Raw genomic sequence first — 20,791 nt, 5'->3', positions numbered from 1 at the left:
TTTCTGGGAGCAAATAACACAATGCGTTCCCGCCTGTTGCTGTTGCTGTTGCTGTCACCGGAGTAATCGAACTGTGTACTTATTGATTAAGCAATTAGTTGAAATTACACTGGGCACACAAAGGATACTTCTTTGCCCAGCTCGGGCGCGAATGTGGTGTTAGTTTTGTCTGTGACTGTGACTGTGGCTGTGACTGTGACAGCGGCTCCACAAAGCCACTCGCACTCGCAGTCGCAGTCGCACTCGCACCACTTACAGCCCCGCACCACCCGCACCACCCGATCCCCGGCCTGTGCAAACACACGCAGCTCCCACACAGCGAGGCAGATAGCCGCGGCTGTTCGGATATAGCCTCGGCCAGAGCCATAGCCATAGCCATGTGCTATTTATGCCTGGCACACAGCACACAGCAGACAGCAGACAGCACAAACACCAAACACGGACTAAACCAGTGCCCCTCGCCGGGTGGCAAATAACTTACTCGGAGCGGAGTCCCCTTTTTCCAGGCGGCGAATAACAAATGGTTTATGAGCCGAGCGGTCTAGCTGGCATATGCTCGGCAGAGAAGCCCCCAAGTGGGCGGGGTGACTAAGATAGGAGCCTTTGTGGGGAGTTATTACTGTTTGTTTAATTGCAGAGCTAAGTCGGTTAATGCGTCCACCAAGCCAGAGGAGGATGTCAACCCCCTGGCTGGCGCTTAAAAACAATAAACAAACCACGCTTCAATTCGGGCAGTCTTCTATCGACACTCTTCAAATCGCACAGTGGAACAGTTGTTTTTGTTTGATATGCTTTCGAGAGCTTCGACTAAATAGGGTTTGGCTATTTAGCAATTTAGCACGAGAAAGCTCGTGTGAATGCAAATGAAACCCATTGCGTTGTTCAACCGCTTTGCAAGAAAGAGCATCCGCACTCCGAAGCGTCCGCCTTCAATGGCTGATTTCCCTGTTCGGTCGGTTGGTCGGTCGGTCGCTTTGTCGGCTTTAACTGGCGCCGCTTTAATTGCTGTCTGCGGAAAGGGGTGGGCGGGGCCACCAAAGGGGCCCGGGGCCAAAAGCAACGGGGAAGCAGCCGACGCCACGCCACGCCACGCCAATGCCGAGGAATCGAATCGAATCGAATCTCCTGGCAGCGAGTTCGCTTTGGCTTTTGGCTCGCATGTGTTGCCTTCGATTTGGCCGTTTAGCATCTATTGGCTTGGGTCTGGGGCCTCAGGGGGGTTAAGGGGAGCAGCAGGAGCAGGAACAGAAGCAGATCAATATATATGTCCAGCAATTTGCACATTTTCCACTGCGTGTCACCTGTGCAGCTCAGATAAATGGCCAAGAACCGGGCAACGACGCGGCGGTTGCTTAACCCACTGCGAAAACTATTTTGGTTGGGTTAAACAACGGGCCTGAAATGAAGAGAACAATGCGAACGCCTTGAAGCACTCTTCAGTATACTGGAGCTGGGCTTTCTAGGGTTAAGAATCGCACGAGCTTCGCAGCCAGCGGCGATTTGTCGATTTATGTGCTGTGAATTGAAATGCAGCCAAGAAAATTCCTAATGCAGCACCAAGCCGGAGGAAGGAGAATCGAATGGTTGGAGGGTTGGAGGGGTGCCCCAGTGTCACCTGCTGAGCCAGTGTCCTTGGGGACACCCCCTCCCCCTCCCCTTCCGCCTCCTTCCCCTCCCGGAAACCCCCGATCGATCTCCGCCGCTTGTTTTATTATCTCGACCCAAACGAAAACGAACTTTTTGGAAGAGCGAGCAGCGAGCAGCGAGAAAGTGGCAAGCGCTGAAGCGTTAGCGACATTGTTGACCGTAGACCCGAGGTCCGCCATGGCACCATGTTAAAGGAAAGGGGGCGCTCGGGACTCGGGGGTCGGGGGTCAGGGGTCAGGGGTAAGGGGGGCGTGCTTGACCCAGCTGGTCCGCTGGCTGTCCAACTTGTCGCTGCGATGATTAATGGCTAGCAAACTGATAAATCAACTTTGTCGCTGTTGCTGTCACTGCACAAACACGCCGCAAAATGCTGCGCCCCACCAATGCACTGCGAGAATATTTCGGCTCTGAAGAGCTCGGTGCTTTTCCCATCAGACTCCAGACTCGATGTCATGTGCCTTAGCTGCATCTCGCTTTGGGACTAACACCACATTGGTTGCCACCCAACAGATTCACCAAGGCTAAACTGAGCTGCTGAACGAGGTCCCCCGCTTTTTTCCAGTGCAACAGCACACACTGGGGGTCTTTCAGGGGGCAGGGCTATTCTTTGGCGTGCCCCGCAATCCCTGCTCCGTTCCCGGCTAGAAATTCGATTCGTTTCAATTCGTTGCGACTCAGTTGGGTTTAAGCTAATGTTCGATATGACCACGCCTCTGCCATGACGGCCGCCACCGCCACCGCCCCGCCCCTTCGGCCGTCCTGTGCGGCAGGAACACAGGCGACATATGCAAACATGACTATTTCGAACGTCGTCCTGGTCCGATGCCCCCACTGCCCCACTGTCCTTCGTCCTTCGTCCTTGTTGGTGACGGTCCGAAAAATTCGATTCTTCATCGACTACCGGAAATTATTTTGCAGCTTAGCCGGGAACAAAGCGGAGCCAAACCGAACTTTAAATACCCTCCGAGAACCGGGGAATGGGTGATGGTCTTCTCATCGTCCACCGGAAAATCCGAACCAACACGTTTGAGCAGCATCCAACAAACAGCTTCAAGGGCTGCCCGATTTAAGCTTTAGCTCTCAAAGTGCGGAGTCGGAATCGGAGAGGCAGATTTGGGTAGAAAGCCGGCTGTCATTGATGGGGACGTCGTCAAGTGAACTAAACACAGATCCAAACACACTTCAAGCGCGAAGTCCAACCAACCAACTATTTACCAACGTTCCTGGAATCAGCCTTCGACTCGCGGGCAACTCTCCTCCGGTTTTACGACCGTGCTCGTCGGCAGCCGTAATCGTAATCCTTTGTGCCACTGGGTGCCATCCAGGTCCTCGCTCGCACTCGCACTCGCATTCGCACTCGCATCGGCATTCATTGCATCGCGCCATTTGGCTCATTAGACACATTTCGTTGAAAATTAAGTAAATAATTTGCAAGCCGCAAAACGTTGCAGTGGCTCGTCTGCGGTCCGCCCTCCCAACCGCCACGCCCCGCCCCCGCCTCCGCCCACGGCACGCGGTCGCGACCTGTCCCGTTTATTATGTCGTGTGGGTCAGCGGAGGGTCCGCTGCTCTGCGGTCGCCGCCTGCGGTAATTTATGTTACTGCACCGCGTAAATGCCGCCGAGCGCAGCGCACTCGCCACTGAGAGAAACCGGGGGCGAGATGAACCGAGCGGCGGAGCAAGCTGGAGGCAAGTGAAGTAATGGCATGTGGGTGCAGTATGCCGGCGAACTTTGGCCATGCTGTGTGCTTCGAACTCAAAGGAGTTTCTCGCAGTGTAACGCTCTGCCAGACACACGTACACACACTAAATTCCCTGTTTGTGTTTGCGCTTTTGTTGTTCTGTTTGCCAATTGATTTGAAAATCGCAGCAACAACAATCACGGCCCCCTAATGCCGAAAACACTACGCCGAACCTGCCCCTCGTGCCCCACCTGCCCCGCTGCCACGCCCCCCGCCTCTTCACGGCCCTGCCTCGCAGCCGCTGCCTTTTCGCACGCACTGTTTGCCAGCCCCTGAAAGTATGCAGCGCGCATATTTAAATTCCCGCTAAGCCCTCGAACTTTGGGAGGTGGATCCGATCCCCCAGCAGCAGTGCCAGTCCGCCGCCACCGATGTCTTGATTGAATTCGTGGCAGAGGCGGAGGCAGAGGCGGAGGCGGGCTTTGCACCGGAGTTCTTTAAGTTTCGCGTCTGAATTGGAATAGCTGGGATACGTAGTTGAATGGCGGGAGGCTTGCCATCGAAAAGGTAAATAGGTAAATAGTGGCTCGATAGTGGTACAAGGACTGAACGAGCAGCTCGATTGAATGGGAATCGTGCTCGAAATGCGCACACTGTGGGTTGGGCCAGCATAATCACTGGCATCACTAGCATATTGGCCTGCAACTGTCCGAATTGTGCTGCTGGCCCATTAAAATGGAGCTGGGACCGAGATGGGATATCCAATTTATCCTAGTCTGCCGCCCTATCATTACGCTCCAATCACCTGAAACAAAGATGTCCTCCTCTGTCGCCATCATTCATCCAACTAATCTCGATCCGGGGACTTCCAGGGGAAGCTCGTCCGGATCTGATAGGCCCGGCCAATCTGTGGCTCTGATGCGACCGGCAGAGATGTCAGTGACCAACAATAACAAAGGCCCAAAACGGGAACAAAGAGTGGTGAACAGTGGGTCGAAAGCAGACATTACATCTCAGCACGAGGTATTCAGTTGCAAGCGCAACCAAATATTGGATGCCCTTTCCGCGAGTAGAAGGTTATTGGGACTAAAAGAAGGGTTTTATCAAATGGGTTGCATGAGGTAAAATCACTGCCGGTCACTTGACTGTGATTGCGACTATCGGCCACCTTTGGAAAGGCGGTGATAACGCGGCGCCAGCAATTCGACACATCCCCATTCCGAGCGTCTGGTCAAGGACAATGGCCGAAATGCGGTGCAGACGATTTGGCCGTTTTCCGAACGGCTTTCCTTCCCCAGCACCACCAGCACCACCAGCACAGCACTCTGTTTTTGCCGTTTGGCCGTTTTGCCGTTTTCCATGTACGTATACGTATAGTACATGCGGCGTGTCCGAGCGTGGCTCCTCCGTTATGAGGACGTCGGCGTCCCATCATCGTCGTCCTTGTTGCTTTGCTGCTACTTGTTTATGCATGTCATTGTTTTCATGCAAATGCCGGGCGGCCTATGTGCGAGCCCCGTGCCCCGTTCCCCGTGCAGTTCCTTTAAAGACTTAAAGCCATCGCCGCCGACAACAATGTCCTCGCCAGACCCAAACCAAGAGAGGAGAGGAGAGCAGAGAAGAGGAAAGGAATGGGGGCGGGGCCGGGCTGGGAGCACAGGATGTGGCTGCCTTGGACCTCGGCTGCCAATTTAATTGAATTATGGCGGCGGAGGCGACTTCAAAGCGGCTCGCCAGCCCCGACAGCCTGATAAGAACAAAAGTATGCTCGCCGCACGGAATTTCCCTCGGCGGGACCGGGGAAAAGGCCAAAGGGGGATGCCGGTGGCGGTGGCGGTGGCGGTGGCAGCGATAGTGGCTGTGGTGGTGGTGGCGTCTTTCAAATTATAAAACACCGACACAGTGTCGCCGTTGGCGAGGTATAAGCTTGGCACACTCGGGTGGACAAACTGCAGAGAAACCACCGACTGATTAGCACACGGCTCAGTATTTCCCGAACAGGAACAGGAACCTTTTTTAGGGTAACTCGATGCGAGCGGCGCCGTCTTCCAAATTGGATGAGTTGGAAGGCTAATTAGGATATTCGATAGATGGATTTCAGCGCATGGAGACAACTTGGACAATCGCTGGTTCTGACCCACAGTGGCTTCCATTGCCTGTCCTCTTTTTTCAGGCGTCTTTGGCTACGTGAGCAACTCGAGACCGAGACTCAAGTCTCAAACCTCTGGTCGGGACCTGTTGCAGAGTCCTGGTCCAACGGGCTGGGAAAGTGCAGTGATGAGCAGGATGCGGATGTGGATGTGAATGTGGATGGGGATGGGGATGCGAAGGGGGAGCTGGCAAGTCCTGCTCAGAATGGGGAAGTAGGGAGGGCGGGAAGGCGGGAAACACCGCAAATTATGCCAAGAAACTTGTTAAACTTATTAAAACGAAACCTCAGCGTTAAGTTGCCAAGTGCAAATACACATGCTGAGACTCTGAGATTCTTCGGGAGGGGCGATGGAAGTGCCACGCCCTCTCGTGTCGGAAAATCCGTGGAAATGAGCGGGAGATGCGGTAAACGGGTAGGCGAACAAAATACCAGCGAGCGGTAACAAGTGGGCGTATGGAATTACGTGTGTGTGTGTGTGTGTGTGTGTGTGGGCGTGCCCGAGGAAGATTATATGCGTTGGTGTACGCTTAACACACTCACACACACACACATACGCACACGTACTTTCAAAGGAATACTTCCAAGGAGTATTTGTGACAATTAAATCGCTGGGATGAGAAGGGGAATCAGCGAGGAGTTGCCGCTTGACAGGAGCTATAATTTACATTTTGCATAGACAACAACAACAATCCCAACAACAATAACAACAACAATAACAACAAAGACAACTGCTAGGAAGAAAACTACAACAAAAAAGTACACCACACCAACGATTTCAACAACAGCTTGAACACCAACCACTCCCGAAAGCCTGAACAATAATTTCAGTAAGAGCTTCAACAACAACAACAACAGCAACAACAACAAAATCAAATTCAACAACGATAACAACAAGAACAAGAAGAAGAACGACTAGCAACTACAATTGAAGGCAAAGAAGTTTCTGAGGCAAACTTTTGCCAAAGTTGAAATCTCAGCCATGTCGTAAATATCGAGGCAGACAGTCAAAGGCACCCGCCCCTTTTCCCCTACGCCTTCCCCCTTCCCCTCCCCTTCCCATTTCACTGCTCTTCAGCGCACTTTCACCTCCCGAAAAGCGCCCATCTTGTCAGGATTCTTCAAGTTGAGTTTTATGAGGGAACCAAACAAAAATATAGTGAAAACAAAGCGAAGTGAGACAGGCGAGCAGGGCGGCTATATCCCCCTTCTCTTTCCCGCATCTGCACCGCCCTCCCCTCTCCTTCTCTTCCAAACGAAGTTCATTTGCAGCAGGGCCAAGGGGAAGAGGAAGAGTAATTAGCCATGAGATAAAAGTCAAGAGGGAATCTAATGAAACTCCTTGTCAAGTAAACGAATGAAATCCGAGAGCGATCTGCGAAGACAGCGGAGGGGAATTCTCGGGCAGAGGAATGTTGGGAGATGGGGTTGTACGAGTATAGAACACCGATTCGGAAAGGGCAACTTAAATTGAAGATCTCAGAGTTAAAATAATAGGGCAGGAAACTGGTAAACTGTGGAAAACGCCTTAGTGTCCATAACCAAACAAACTACTTGTTTCCGATGCCCACGGGCCAAGTGCCAAACTTTTTTCTAATGATTTAACCCGGAATTAATTATACTCGGCTCGGGGCCTTTCGACCGCAGAAGAACTTGCGCAAAGTTTGCGGCCGGCCGAAAATGTGTCGCAAGTTGCCCTAAAAATGTGGGAAGGGCAACTCAAATTCGAAATTGAATGGCAATCGGTTGCGGGGTGCGAACTTTGCACAATTTATCACTTCGATCGCTTTCCGGAGCCTCTGTCTTCGTGCTGCCTTGGCCGAAAACAGTATTACGCATACGCCACGTGATCCGGCCCTCGTCACGTGCCCGGCCACAAAAAGATTTGTTGCGCAATGTGGTCGCTCCACTCGACTCCAGTGCACTCCATTACACACCATCCGCATCCGCATCCGCATCCGCATTGGCATCCGCATCCGCATGCTATTCCATCCTAGTCTTTGTTTTGCAGGCGCAAGTGTTGCAAATAATTGCCAGACGAAATGAATGTCCACGTCCAGACACGGGGGAGGGGGAACCAAGGGGAGAGAGGGGGGTCGCCCGAGGGGGGCAGAGGCGGGATCAAGTGGCTGGCTTTGAGTTGCACAAGACCAGGACCACACTGGGCCGAAATGCTGAGCTTTATACCCTCGAATTCCTCCACTCATTGTTTCCCACACACATGTACATGGTCGCACAGCACTCTTTAAGGTCTTTAACTCGTCTCAATTGGCCCGTATTAATGGCGAATCGAACCCCTTTTTCTTGCAGTGCGCCCAAAGGCGTTGCGGCAGATGTCATTGTGTTTGCCGACTTTTAATGCCGTCTGGTCTCGCCTTCCTTTCCATTCCTTGCCAATCCACTCCTTTCCGGCTGCCCTCGCATTACGTAAAACCGCTGCCAGATCCGGCGGAGAGTTCCGGGAATCGATGTCATCGCTGCCCGTCGCCACATTCATTAATCAACCGCTGGGGCAGGAGAGGAGTGAGCGAGGAGGGAGCGAGGGGGAGCGAGGAGTGGACGGGAGAGACAGCAGGACCTGGGACAGCCGAGTGTCATCATCTAGCCATTGGCAAACAAATGAACGCTGGACATTGATGGCGACAGCTCCGTGTTTATAATTACGAAACCCCAAAGCCAGAAACTTTGATTCCTCGAGAGCCGCTGACATTAATGAGTTGGTAAGTGTTCCCGTTCCCGTTTCGCTTCCTTCCTGCCCCGCAAAAACACACCAAATGCCAAATGCCACATGCCACATGCCAAATGCCCGACTAGGCTAAGCGAAAGGCAGCTTCAATCACGCCCCTTAACCCTGCAATCCGCTGCAAGTGCAACCTGCCCAGAAATAATGACAGGCGGCGTATGCACTTTTGCCACTCTTTCTGGGTCTCGGTTTCGGCCCACTTGCGTGACTCTCGTGGCGGGACTCCTGCCCTGGGCAGGGAAGGCAGGGGAGAATCTTAGAGGGGCGAGGGAGAGCCAGTCGCCTCAGAGGCTCCGAGTGCAGGTGTGGCGATGGCGGCGACCTTTACACCTTTAGACCTTTAGGTTACAGCAACTGTCTCGTCCCCACAAAACAGTCTCCTCCTGATTGAACCCAGAATGCTCAACGCTTTCGGAAATTGAGCACTTCTTGCTCCGAATTTTGGAGTTTCTACTTTCGAGTTTCGAGTCTTGCCATTTCCGCCCAAGTTTGATGGCCATCGAGAATTGCTGAAAGACCATTGGCTTATTGTTTTATGAAGTGGCGCCAGCACAGAAAAAGGGGGGCGACTGCAGGATCCGAATGGGAAAGTGTGGTGGAAGCAAAGTTTGCGCTAAACATCCGGCGGGCCAAGGGGAAGGCGCCGCTGACGTTGGCAGGCATTTTCATGAAATTAAGCTGAGTTCGCTGACGGTTCCGGCTCCCCGGTTCCCCAGTAATAAAAAACACCCGACGGCAGTTTACAATGTTGCGGTGTTGTACCAGTCGAGATGGCAGTTCGTACGGGAAGTTCGCCAAAGTGTTTCTGCACGCACAGTCTGTGGAGGTCCCTCCGTCCGTCCATCCGTCCATCCATCCATCTGTCCGTCCGAGGATCGGCGCCAAGCCTGAGCGGTATGCTCTGCGGGCCAAATGCTCTTGTCAAGCCATAATTATTGCAACAAAGTTGAGTTGCCGTTTCCATGCGTGAGGAAATCGTTGAACTTTGAGGTGAATTAACAGACTTGCGTTTGCATTTGCACTCAGCTTCACCCGTTGCTCACTTTTCGGTTCGTCAAAACTGGGATTACTGCAAACGCTGTCTTCGTCCCAGAGTTAAGATTAATACCCACAAACAACTTTTCAAACAATTAGTGCTGCTCCAAAGCGAAACAGGTTCCCATAGCAAGAATAACACGTTAGCACTTCCCATAAGAAACATAATATCTGTCTTATGTTATATATACAGCATCTACAAAATTTGAACACTTAACATTCGTTATAGCCGTCTGGTTTTTTGAGTTTAGGGCCAAATGAATATTTTTTAGAGGGCAGGGATAGTGGGCCCACCTTTTTTGCAACGAGTGTGTGTGTGTGTGTGTGTGTGTGTGTGGCACTGACACTTGAACTTTTGGCCCACGCACACACACGCAGAAGCGTTCGTCCTACATTGTGTTGTGTTCCATGTGCGGGTGTTGCTGTTTTTTGGTTTTTGGGCTGTCCCTCAGCTCATAATCCTTTTTTATTGCACATAACCACGCCAAGGAGGCGTCGGGGCGTGGCACTTTGGTCAGCTCGTAAGGCCCATCAACAAGTTAATTTTACTGTCAATTCGCAAAAAAAGGAACAGCATACTCTTATGACAAAAAGCGCACAAGTTTTTCAACTTTTCATACTTTTTTCCATTGCGTTGAACAGTATTCCGTATAGTGAATTTCTATTATTTCCATTAAGTTTGCTGCGCTCCCGATGGCCGCGTTTCTGCGGTTTGGAAACCTTGTTTGTTTGTCTAGCAGGTACGAGCACTGTATATCGCCTCTTTGAAGACTTTCGAAGAGTGCCGAGGAGACAGACAGTTTCAGTTTCCAGGGTATTATTGCTCATAATCAACTCCTCTGCCGCTGCCTCCGCCTCCGCCTCTGCCGCTTCTACGTTTCATTTCAATATTTAGTTGGCCTGTCGGGGTGGCGCACATGTGTGTTGACCCTCATTTGGCGACTTTTGGTGGCAGTGCGGCCTCTTTGTGGGTGGGACATTTTTTCCGGTGTGCTGGCGTGTGTGTGCGTCATGCTAATCATGTCAACCGACCCTTCGCCTCCATTCGCCCAACCGAACAAAGTTCGGTGGCTTTTTGTTTTTATGCACAGGCCCTTCTTATTTATTTAATTTCCACCTGCCTTTTTGGCTCGGCTTTAATTTTATGATTATTGTTTTTTCCCCACTGCCGCGCCCACTTTTCGGGCCAGTCTTTTGTTCATTTCTTAAGTGGCGTTTTATAATGTTGACAGTTTTATTGGGGCGCAAAATGTGTTGGTCATTTTGCCTTTGTTTGGCTATTGCCCCCCGAAAACTTTTCCGAAGGTATGACAGATACACAGGCGTTTACGGCTGGACTTCTGCTGGCGCTTTTTATATTGCATGGCCATGTTGGCGTGTTTGTTTGCCGCCCAAAAAGAAGCGGTTAAGCCGTAGTTCGGGCCCTAATTTGGCGAATAACCGATTTCATCGCCGACCTTTGCTCCAAATTGGTTGGCTAACAAGTTCGTCAGTTGTTTTTTCAAAAGCTTTTATAGCCAACTAGTAGCTTAGAGTACGTTTAGTTTAAGCCAAAATGGACTTATAAATTCTAAAAGGTGCTTGGCTGAGATTTCCCCTCTCAAACTCTGTCGATACTGCGACAAGTTGATATAACAACTGGCTCAGAGTGCTTATCAGAGTAAACGTTGTTCGTTCCTCAGATAAAACACGATCCTTCAAATGAAAATACCTAACCGACTAGTGGGAGAGTTTGGTAAGCTCCACAATTCAACTAATATTCTTTTTCCTTAGTTTCTGGAAATTGATATTGATATCCGACTTTGGCGGTGGCTGGAGTGGCAAACAATGCAGCAGTTTTGAGAGTTTTGCTTTTATCTCCCTCCCAGCTTTTTGTGTGGCAGAGCCGTCTGAGTTTGCAGCGACAAAGTTTCCGCGTTAGCGAGCAGGGATTGTGGCATACATTAAGGCGCTTCATTACCCACCTTGCCAAAATCTGGCTTATCAGGCCCGATTCTGCTGCTCCTTATTGTTGTTCTTGCGTGTTTTTCATTTTTTTGGCTGCATGATTTGGCGGCTCATTTGGTTTTATTAAAATGTTCACGTTTTTCACGCTTATCAAACGCTCACAAGCTTTGATTGTGGCTCATCGCTCTCTGCATCCTTTCGTCCTGCCCCACAGAGACTGTGGGATTCCTGAATTTTACAGCACCCACACTCTCGTCCCGTGCGCAGACAGCATCCCTTTTGTGGGCCCTTACATTTATGCTAATTTCCAAACTGAAATGAATAAATGTCTTTTCGGGTCCGGGGCCGCTGCCTCTGCCTTTTTCCTCGCTTTTATTATTGTTATGGAAATTTTTATAGTTTCCCCATCATTTAGTTGCCCACACACAAAGGCGAACAATGTCTAAACGCTTTTTCAATTCAAAAGTTCCCAAAACATGTATTTGCTTGGCGGCAACCTTTTTGTGTGCGGCCAAAGTTGAACATTTATTTTGAAATCGCACAGTTGTGCTCAAGACAATAGCAATGCTTGCTAGTGTTTTTTGCGACACTTTATTTATTCGAAGCTGCACAATGCGTGGTAATTAATTTACCTAAGAGTGGTGCGGACACGATTATCCCAGGGTACTGGCTACTGCTATTATCTTGCGCGTATGTGTACCCACCAAGGGAGGCTCCCCGTCCAATTTCGGTGTCATTTGTTCAAACAGAATTGTATGCAATAAATAAAAATTACACGTTCAACAATTTTTATCTGCGCGCTGTAATCTCATTTCAACAATGGCCCGGCAGAGTTGCCACCCGCACGGCATCAACCCTTTCGGCGCCCGCCCTTTGTGGCCTTCTAATTGGATGTGTTTCACGTTCGACGTTCGACGTACGACGTCTGACGCTCGTCTTTGACTTTGGCTTTTGACTCCACTCGACTCGACTCGACTCCTACCCGAATTCCTTTCGAGGATAACCCAAGAATGAGAGAGGCAGAGAAGAAAAATGTCGCTGGCAACTCTTTTTTGTGTCGCTGCAACCCTGCTGGGGCAATCAGAACTTATGTTTACCCCAATTAAGGTGAACACGAGACCGTTTTTGCGATCCAATGAGTTAGAAACAAGATAAAGGACCCAAAGCCCGGACAATAAGCCCAGGCCCTGTTCCATTCCCCATTCCCCACTCCCCTTTCCCCATTCCGATTCCCCCTCCTCTGGAATCCCACGTTTCAGGACCCGAGACCCAGGACTCTGTTCCTGCTCCTGTCCACACTGCAAACATGCCGCTGGAACCCAACGGGCAGTGGATCGCCTCGTCCGGTGTACGGCTGAACCATTGGTCGATTCGTTCTGAATTAGCTTAGGTTTCATGCTCGTAGCTCCGATTTTAGCATCAGGATCTTTGTTTCACTGTTGATTCTTGCAAGTGAATGTTCGGAGGATGCTCATCAACACATTTTACATTTCAAAAAACTTTCTCCCAGGAAACCAATCTAGTGCTTTACAGAAACCCCCTCTAAATGTAGACAAGTTTTTCTAAAACACTGTACACGGCAGACACAGTGGGTTTTTTTTTAAGTGCATGTCTGTCGGCCGCCACCCGCCGCCTGCTGGCGTGCATGTTTGTGTCCTCGTCCTTCTCATAACAATGCTCCGGGATCATCGACGGACAGAGTGGCCGGGAAGTAAGGGGGCAAGGGGTCAAGAGAGCGCCTCTAAATGCCGGAGCAATGATTAAAAATTGTGCAAGCGTGTGGCGGCCAGCGATGTCAATTGCGGTTCGGCTTTCAGCTGCGAGAGTGCGGTGGCTCTTGAAGGAGCGGCGGAGGGGGCGAGGATGGGGTGGGGATCCACCGAACCCCTTTGCACCCCTTTGAACCCCCCTGAGTGCGAGTGGGAGTGAATCCGGCAAGGAGCCAATACGAAATCAAAGTCGTTCGCCTTTAGTGTCATTTGTATGCGAATGCGTGCTGTGTGCGGAACGGGCAGGGGCGTCGGGCGAAGGGGCTTTGAAGGGGGGCTTAGGGGGATAGCGGGGGCTCTGAGCGGCCTGAGCCTGCCACTCGAGATGCCAGTTGATGTGAGGTGCTGAAAGGAAACAGAATCAGTAAAGATTTGGTTAGTCTTTAAACGTGTGCTTCGCTCAACTAAGCGCCACAGAGCAATATTGTTGTATTGCCATTAGGGGGTATTAATGCGGATGGAAATCCGCGCAGATCTAGCAATATTCGACCATCGTGTTTCTGAACAAATACCCGAGGAGGTTGCGCCAATGGGCGCACGACTCGTAACCCACGGGTTCCGCTTCCACTTGGAAGTGCAGCTTCCCCTTCCCCTTCCTGCCGCCTATAATTTGCGGAGAACGCGTTTCCCCGATTCGGCTTCTGATTACTCATTAGCCATAACGACCATCGCGGGGGAGGAGGGTAGTGGCATCCGGTTGTGTTGGAGTCCCTTTCCGGATCGAAGCAGAAGGAGTTAGGAGGTCACCCAGTGACTTGGAGGAACAACTCGCACTGCGGTTTTATTGCTACCCTATTGGAAAGTTCTTGTGGGAGTATTTGCATACTAATGATACTTATACCTCGGTGTACGTATCAACAAATTCATATTTTTGGTTCGAAGCGTATTGGTTGCCTTTCGATGGGCGGGCTCACTGGGCGTCCTGGTCCAGAAACAAGATCACCTCGTCATCGCTGAGGTCCTCGGAGGCCGCCAGGCGAGGAGATCCCGTAGGCAGGATGAAGCGGACTCTCGGCATCTGGGCGGACGGCAGGAAGTGCTGACTGACCGTTCCCGTTCCCGTTCCCGTTCCCGTTCCCGTCCCCGATCCCGTTCCCGTTGCCGTTGCCCCTTGCAAGCCTGCCCCTGATGGCAATCCCGATTCCAGTCCCGATCCGAAGCGGGCGTCCTGGACCCGTAGGATGCCCTGGCGGTGCATGGCGGCCAGGTGGTCGGCGATGTCCTCCACGGGGTCGGGGTGCGAGGAGGGGACCGCCACGCACAGCGGGCAGATGACGGCGGTGGCGGTGAAGCTGTGCTGCTCCTGGCAGTGTTCGATCAGCTCCTCGGCGGTCAGGCCCAGCTCGCCGCAGAGCGGGCACGTGAAGCTGTCCGCACACAGCTCCGGCAGCTGCTCCCCGGCGAAGTGGAGCTCGAGGGCGGCGCGGTCCAGCAGGCACTGGAAGGGGTGGCTCCGGGCGTGGTCCTCGGTCACCACGCCGTTGTCGTGGCAGGACATGCAGAGGTCGTAGTCCGGGCAGTGCAGGCACTTGAAGCGGTAGAATTCCAGTCCCATTACGCCGCAGCCGTCGCAGTTGACGTCCCAGTGGGTGGACACCGTCGGATCCATGGCCCTGCAAGGAGATCGGGTTCGCCCAGAAACACAGTTCAACAGTTCAACAGTTCATAATTCGGACTCTCTCTCGCTCTGAGGCACTTCAGTGTAGAGCATTGGAACTGCCGTTGTCGGTGCGCATTTATTTCGCTAAATTTCGATCGAAGGAACCGAAGGCACCGCCAACGAGCTAGAAGTCGTGACATTCAGAAATCAGTCAAAGCGACCCGTTTCCACGACTAGGGGTTGTCCCCATACGAGTAGAGCTTGGCTGTTGAAGCCCGAGCAGTAAGTGCTCATTCTGCATACTGACCTTTTTCCTCCAGCCAGCTTAAAGCACTTCAGTGGGCCTCGATATCCTGCGGCAGATCGTCCGAAGCAACTGCAGGAAAATACAGTCTTGTTCAATTTTCGAAGTGATGCTGAGAAAGTTGGACTCGGATACTTTCTTTGGAAAGTTTATCGATTGAATGAAATAAGCTGGCGCAGCCATGTTGAAATTAAAATCAAAGGTTCCTAGGATAACCCACGCAATCAAAAATCACAATGTGGCCACATTCTTGCCGCACAGTGTGACCTTATCCGCGTCTAGTCAGATACAATTGAAATGCACTCCCCCAACTCCTTGCGACGCTTCCCTTCGCCCTTCGCTCCTCGCCCCTTCACCCTTCGCCTCGTTTTGGCTTCGTTTGTTCGCGCTTTGTACATAAATTTCATGCAAATTGACTAATTAATTTTTGCGCAATGGATTCTTATCGCATGCACTGGGCAATATATTCGGTATTTGCATAATGCACCTGTATTGCCCGGGTTGCTTTCAGTCGGCTGTTAGTAGCAGTAGTTGTTTTCAGGCGATGGGCCCAAGGCCCACGCACCCACTCTGTCCCCTGGCAGCTACACTGAACGCTATTTGTTGTGATTGAAGTTTAAGGATAAAAATAAATAATATATTCTGTTGCGATTCCATCCCCCGGTAAACAGCGTTCAAGCAATTCGATTTATCTTTGAAAGGCAAGTGTTTTATTGATGCGATGAGCGAAGTACATTTGTATTTATATGTTTATATTTTAGTAAACGCTATTCATTGGGTGCCCCTTTAGGAACGCATTTTTCTGCAGTTTAGCCTCGGCTGTGCCGCAAAAACAACAGCCATTTTAATGACAGATATTAAGCATAACCACACAACTAGAGGGTACACTGCGGGGAACGAGGAGCAGCACGTGGAGGAAGGGGGCGGCAATCCACAATGCCTTCCTGTTTCCCGGGACAGCGACTGACTTTAAGCCTGCCAAATATGCTGATTGCAGCAATAATGATGATTATGTTTGCGCGGCCTGCATGTGCGGCTCGAATTTGTTGGCCACATCGGAAGGAAGTCGAAAGCATTGTGGCTGGTTCAAAAGTGGGGAAAATGTAGCCACAATGCCAACGACAATGACGAGTTGCAAAGACATTTAACGACTTTGAAATGCCACCGCTCCTGTTTATGCCCCTGCCACTTGACTGACTGACTATCTGACGTCCAACAAATGCGAAAAAACATTGCGCGGGCTGGTAGAAGGCAACTTATGGAAATTCTGCAAGGCCGCAGTGCGGCAACTCGAGTGTGGGAAACATCCTTTCCGCAGAACAAACAACCCAACACATGAGGCACACTTGTCAAATGCTCGTGCAGTGGGTTCTGATGGGACACACTAAAGCTATATTTAGGCGTATAAATAAGATTATAGGCCTAGCTTTTGGCCAAACAAAAAAGTGCATTTCAAAAGCTTGTTAATTCATAAATCGTCAGTAGCTTTAACAAAATATGAAAGCCACATCATATTTGAGTCATTGTTACATTGCATGTACAAACTTTTGACAGTGCCTGCAAAAAATCTATATAAAATGCAACAAGCATTTTGAGGTATTCAAATCCGAATCCCAGTTTCTTTCCAATATCTGGGGAAGTACTCTTCCAAATGTGGAATGGCATATGGCATTGGGGTCGTTAACTTTGGTCATACGCTGCTCAAAACAGTGTTTGGTTCCGCTGTAAGTCACTAATTGGCTTTATTACAACCAAAAAACCACTCAAAATATAGTGTTTTCTACCGGAATTGTCAACTGATCTTTCCCAAATCAGTTTTTATGAACTTACTAAAGGATCAGTAAAATAACAATTATTTTTGCATTCGGTGGCATGAATTGCTGGGCTTTTCTTGTTTCCAAAACTATACTTTGTTTAGCTGTAAGTTGTTTCTTGCCCAAATAACAGACAAATTACCAATGGGAAAAGTTTTTTTTTTTTTTGCCCAAAACTATAAAAAATGGCTAATGAAAAAAAATGTTATATGACGCATTTGAGCTTAAATGAATGCCTGCGCAAACTACCATACTGAGAAAATGTATTTTGAAATATGTACCATGTACTCCCCAAACACGTCCTCAATTTTAGCCACATTAAATTGATATTAAACTGAAAGAATATTCTTCAAATTTGGATGGCCCCGGCTTTCCATTTTTGTTAGTTTATGGAGTTATTTGTTCTCAGTGCAGTAGCAGCTGTTGCCCAGTCCGATTTGCCTCCTCCATGCATGCCCAAAGCGGCTTAAGTTGGCAGTGGGAAACGAACCAGCCACCTAATCGGGATCAGGAGTGAAAAGGAACGGGTCCTTGGACTTGAAACCAAACGCCCTCCACTGGCGTCGGCTGACCGGCGGTGATAAGAATTTACGGTCCCCCCAGACTTGGTTTTGTCCGCCGGTTATAAACACAAGACACTTGAGTTGGGGGAGTTCGGTTATTTGTTTACGTCTTGAATGGGGGACTTACGTGGGGCAGGAGACGGGCGATGGGGCGGGCCAATTGTGTGCGCGATGGCGATCGCTGGCGGTGGCGAAAAAATAACTGAGAGCCTAAGCGGATTTTATCAATTTGCCATTTGAAGATTGTTTCAATGTAATTACTTTTGTTTTGGGTATTTTTTAGGCCGTTCCAAGCGATTTTGGTATTTTATTTATAGGTTTTGCCATTTCCCCTCCTCTTTAAACCACCATAAACAATTTTAGCAAATACAAATGCGCCTCTACCTATTTATTCTTTAAAATGCATAATGAAATTGTGAATAGAATATAAAAACATTTAGCTTTAACGAGTTTTAAGTTCGAAAAACACACATTTCATACTTTTACTCATTTAACTGAAATTAAATTCCAATAAAATTTTTTATTAGGTTTTATTACGTGATAGCCAATACCAACAAATTAATTGGTTCTAATTTAAAATACTTTCCTAGATAATATTACTACAGAAACCACAAAATAATATACATATTAATATATTCAATAAACATATTTTTTCTAGGTCCTATGATGCCGAAAACAGACAACACAGCCAATGGATACAAACCCCAAAGTGATCACACAGAGAAGGAAACTCTTCGTTGGATACGAAGCTTTCAGCATGTGCATGGCAGAGCTTGGGACCAGATTCTTCGAGGAGGAGCGCAGCGTTACATTACACTATAATAATATCAATATATGTATGTATTTCTAATATAGCATAAGAAACAAAATTATTATTTATGTAGAAATCGCATTATTAAAGATTATAAAAACTAACTAATGAAGTTCTTGATTTTTTGGGCTGTGGGGGATGTTTCGGACAACCAAATTGGTCGATTCTGAAAACCAGATACCAGGCGAACAGAAACGCCTAGCAGGTGGGTATCGAATTTTTTTTTTGTATAACAGCGATCTTCCGTCAGTAAGCAATCAGTAGCAGAGATCTTCTGTCAGTAAACAATTGTATTGCAGCGATCTTATATCAGTAGCAGAAATCTTCTGTCAGTAAGCAATTAGTAGCAGAAAGCTTCTGTCAGTAAGCAATTATTTGGTATTGATTTTGGCTGAAAATGCAGCCCCCTAATTGTAGCAGACAGCTTCTGTCAGTAAGCAATTATTTGTTATTGATTTTGGCTGAAAATGCAGCACCCTAATTGTAGCAGACAGCTTCTGTCAGTAAGCAATTATTTGGTATTGATTTTGGCTGAAAATGAAATACCAGGCAGCCCCCTAATTGTAGCAGACAGCTTCTGTCAGTAAGCAATTATTTGGTATTGCAATTATTTGGTATTGCTTACTGACAGAAGCTGTCTGCTACAATTAGGGGGCTGCATTTTCAGCCAAAACCAATACCAAATAATTGCTTACTGACAGAAGCTGTCTGCTACAATTAGGGGGCTGCATTTTGTCCATTTCCACCTACTAATGGATTATGTTCGCCTGGTACCTAAAAGTGGATTTTCCAATTTGTCCCTTCGAGTTCGTTCCGCCAATACCAACATATTCAACCAAACCTCATTTTGAAGTACCAGGCGAACAGAATGCAATAGTAGGTGGTTACTCTTTTTTTTAATATTTTCAAATTGCCCGCAAAAGTATGCTGTAAAAAATAAGCAAGAGCAACACCGTTTTGTCTACGAGCCCCCAAAAGTATGCTACAATTTCGATAGAGCTTCTGTCAGTGAGCAACTTTTCCAAAAATTTTGTCTATTTCCACCTACTAATGGATTATGTTCGCCTGGTACCTAAAAGTGGATTTTCCAATTTGTCCCTTCGAATTCGGTCCGCCAATACCAACATATTCAACCAAACCTCATTTTGAAGTACCAGGCGAACAGAATGCAATAGTAGGTGGTTACTCTTTTTTTTAATATTTTCAAATTGCCCACAAAAGTATGCTATAAAAAATAAGCTAGAGCAACACCACGTTTTGTCTACGAGCCCCCAAAAGTATGCTACAATTTATATTTCAAGGTTAAAATCCGAAATTCAAATTTGGAAGCCCCCTAAGATATGCAACATTTCTTATTCGTTTTTAAAATTTGCCATTTTGATTCCCCAACCGCCTACCACATTAAAACAGTCAATAATTTCATTAGTTAGTTCTTATTATATTCAATAATTCAGACATAAGTTTCCTATGTTTATCTTAACTTATAGTATAGTTTTTATTATTATAAGTAAGTTCCTTATGTGAGTATTATATCTTATTATTATTTAATATTATTATTAAACATTATACATTTAGGTTTGTACAATTCAAATAAATTTTCTTATCATAAAACTAATATCTGCTCCTCGCTCTGCTTGTCCAGTAATAATCGTCGGCGAATAAGTTCCGGAAAGAGGGTAGTGGGGAAGTAGAAGTCCTCGCTGACCTGCTCTGCTGTGGATCTGACCCAAACTTGGTTTTGTGTGCCAGGGAGGCAGGGAAGGCGCCCAAGCTCCAACTGCTCTCGTTGATTCCTGAAAAGAAGTAGCATAGTTTTTATAACTCTTGTTCGGTCGGGGTTTCTTTTGCAGCACAAGTGTGCAACATGTTCAGCAATTACGGAGGAATTTTAATTCTGCAAGCGGTGCGAAAAAAGTTTTTTTTTGCCCAAAACTACATAAAATGACTCAAAAAATTCCAGTTTTTTAGCAATATCTCCGGAAATATTCTTCCAAATGTGGAATGGCATACATCGTTGAATTCGTAATAAAATTCTGATTCCGATAGTATAAACACCCAAAAAAGTTGAAATTTTGCCATTTTTCGCAAAAAATGACGATGTTACCCCTTATGAAAATTGCGAAAATTGGCCAAAAATCATTTTTTTTGAGTCGTCCAAAAAGTGATTGGGCTCGTTAACTGTGGTCATCAGGTGCTCAAAACAGTATTTGGTTCCGCTGTAAGTCACTTTTTGGCCTTATTACAACCAAAAAACCACTCAAAATACATTGATTTCTACCAAAATTGTCAACTAACCTTCTCCAAATTAGTTTTTATCAACTAACTAAAGGATCAGTTAATTTTGCATTCGGTGGCATGAATTGCTGATACTCTGCATATCTTGGGTTTCCATTGGTTGAAACGCTTAAGTAAATTTAATTTTATTTTTAAATTAATTTAAATAGGTAAACAAGAAAGGAAGCTAGCTTCGGCAAGCCGAAGCTTATATACCCTTGCAGTCATCAAATATGTCGAACAAAATGCATAACAGGTAAACAACATCGAAGCTAAGACGATTTTTCTATTAATTTTCCATATTTTCGACTATAGATCATATGGGAGCTATATGATATAGTTGTCCGATTTTGATCAAATTTAATTCGTAATTCAAGAGTCGTAAGAAAACTCTATATTCCAAAAATCATACTTGTCTGATAAAAAACAACGATGATATAATTTTATTTCCG

The 20,791-nt window shown here is 47.9% G+C and overlaps 1 protein-coding gene across 1 annotated transcript; it reads right to left on the bottom strand.

The window, feature by feature from the left end:
- Positions 1 to 13,728: 13,728 nt before the first annotated feature.
- LOC108097216 (E3 ubiquitin-protein ligase KCMF1) lies at positions 13,729 to 17,443 on the bottom strand. The gene is made up of 3 exons (XM_017199363.1): positions 17,382 to 17,443; positions 14,881 to 14,949; positions 13,729 to 14,586 (listed from the first exon to the last, which is right to left on the bottom strand). Exon 3 carries the CDS (start codon positions 14,580 to 14,582, stop codon positions 13,884 to 13,886), a length of 699 nt encoding a protein of 232 aa, XP_017054852.1. The 5' UTR covers positions 14,583 to 14,586; positions 14,881 to 14,949; positions 17,382 to 17,443; the 3' UTR covers positions 13,729 to 13,883.
- Positions 17,444 to 20,791: the final 3,348 nt, after the last annotated feature.

This window comes from Drosophila ficusphila, unplaced genomic scaffold (assembly GCF_018152265.1).
Source record: "Drosophila ficusphila isolate 14025-0441.05 unplaced genomic scaffold, ASM1815226v1 contig_198, whole genome shotgun sequence".
Taxonomy (NCBI): domain Eukaryota; kingdom Metazoa; phylum Arthropoda; class Insecta; order Diptera; family Drosophilidae; genus Drosophila; species Drosophila ficusphila.
This window is presented reverse-complemented; position numbering and strand designations above follow the sequence as displayed.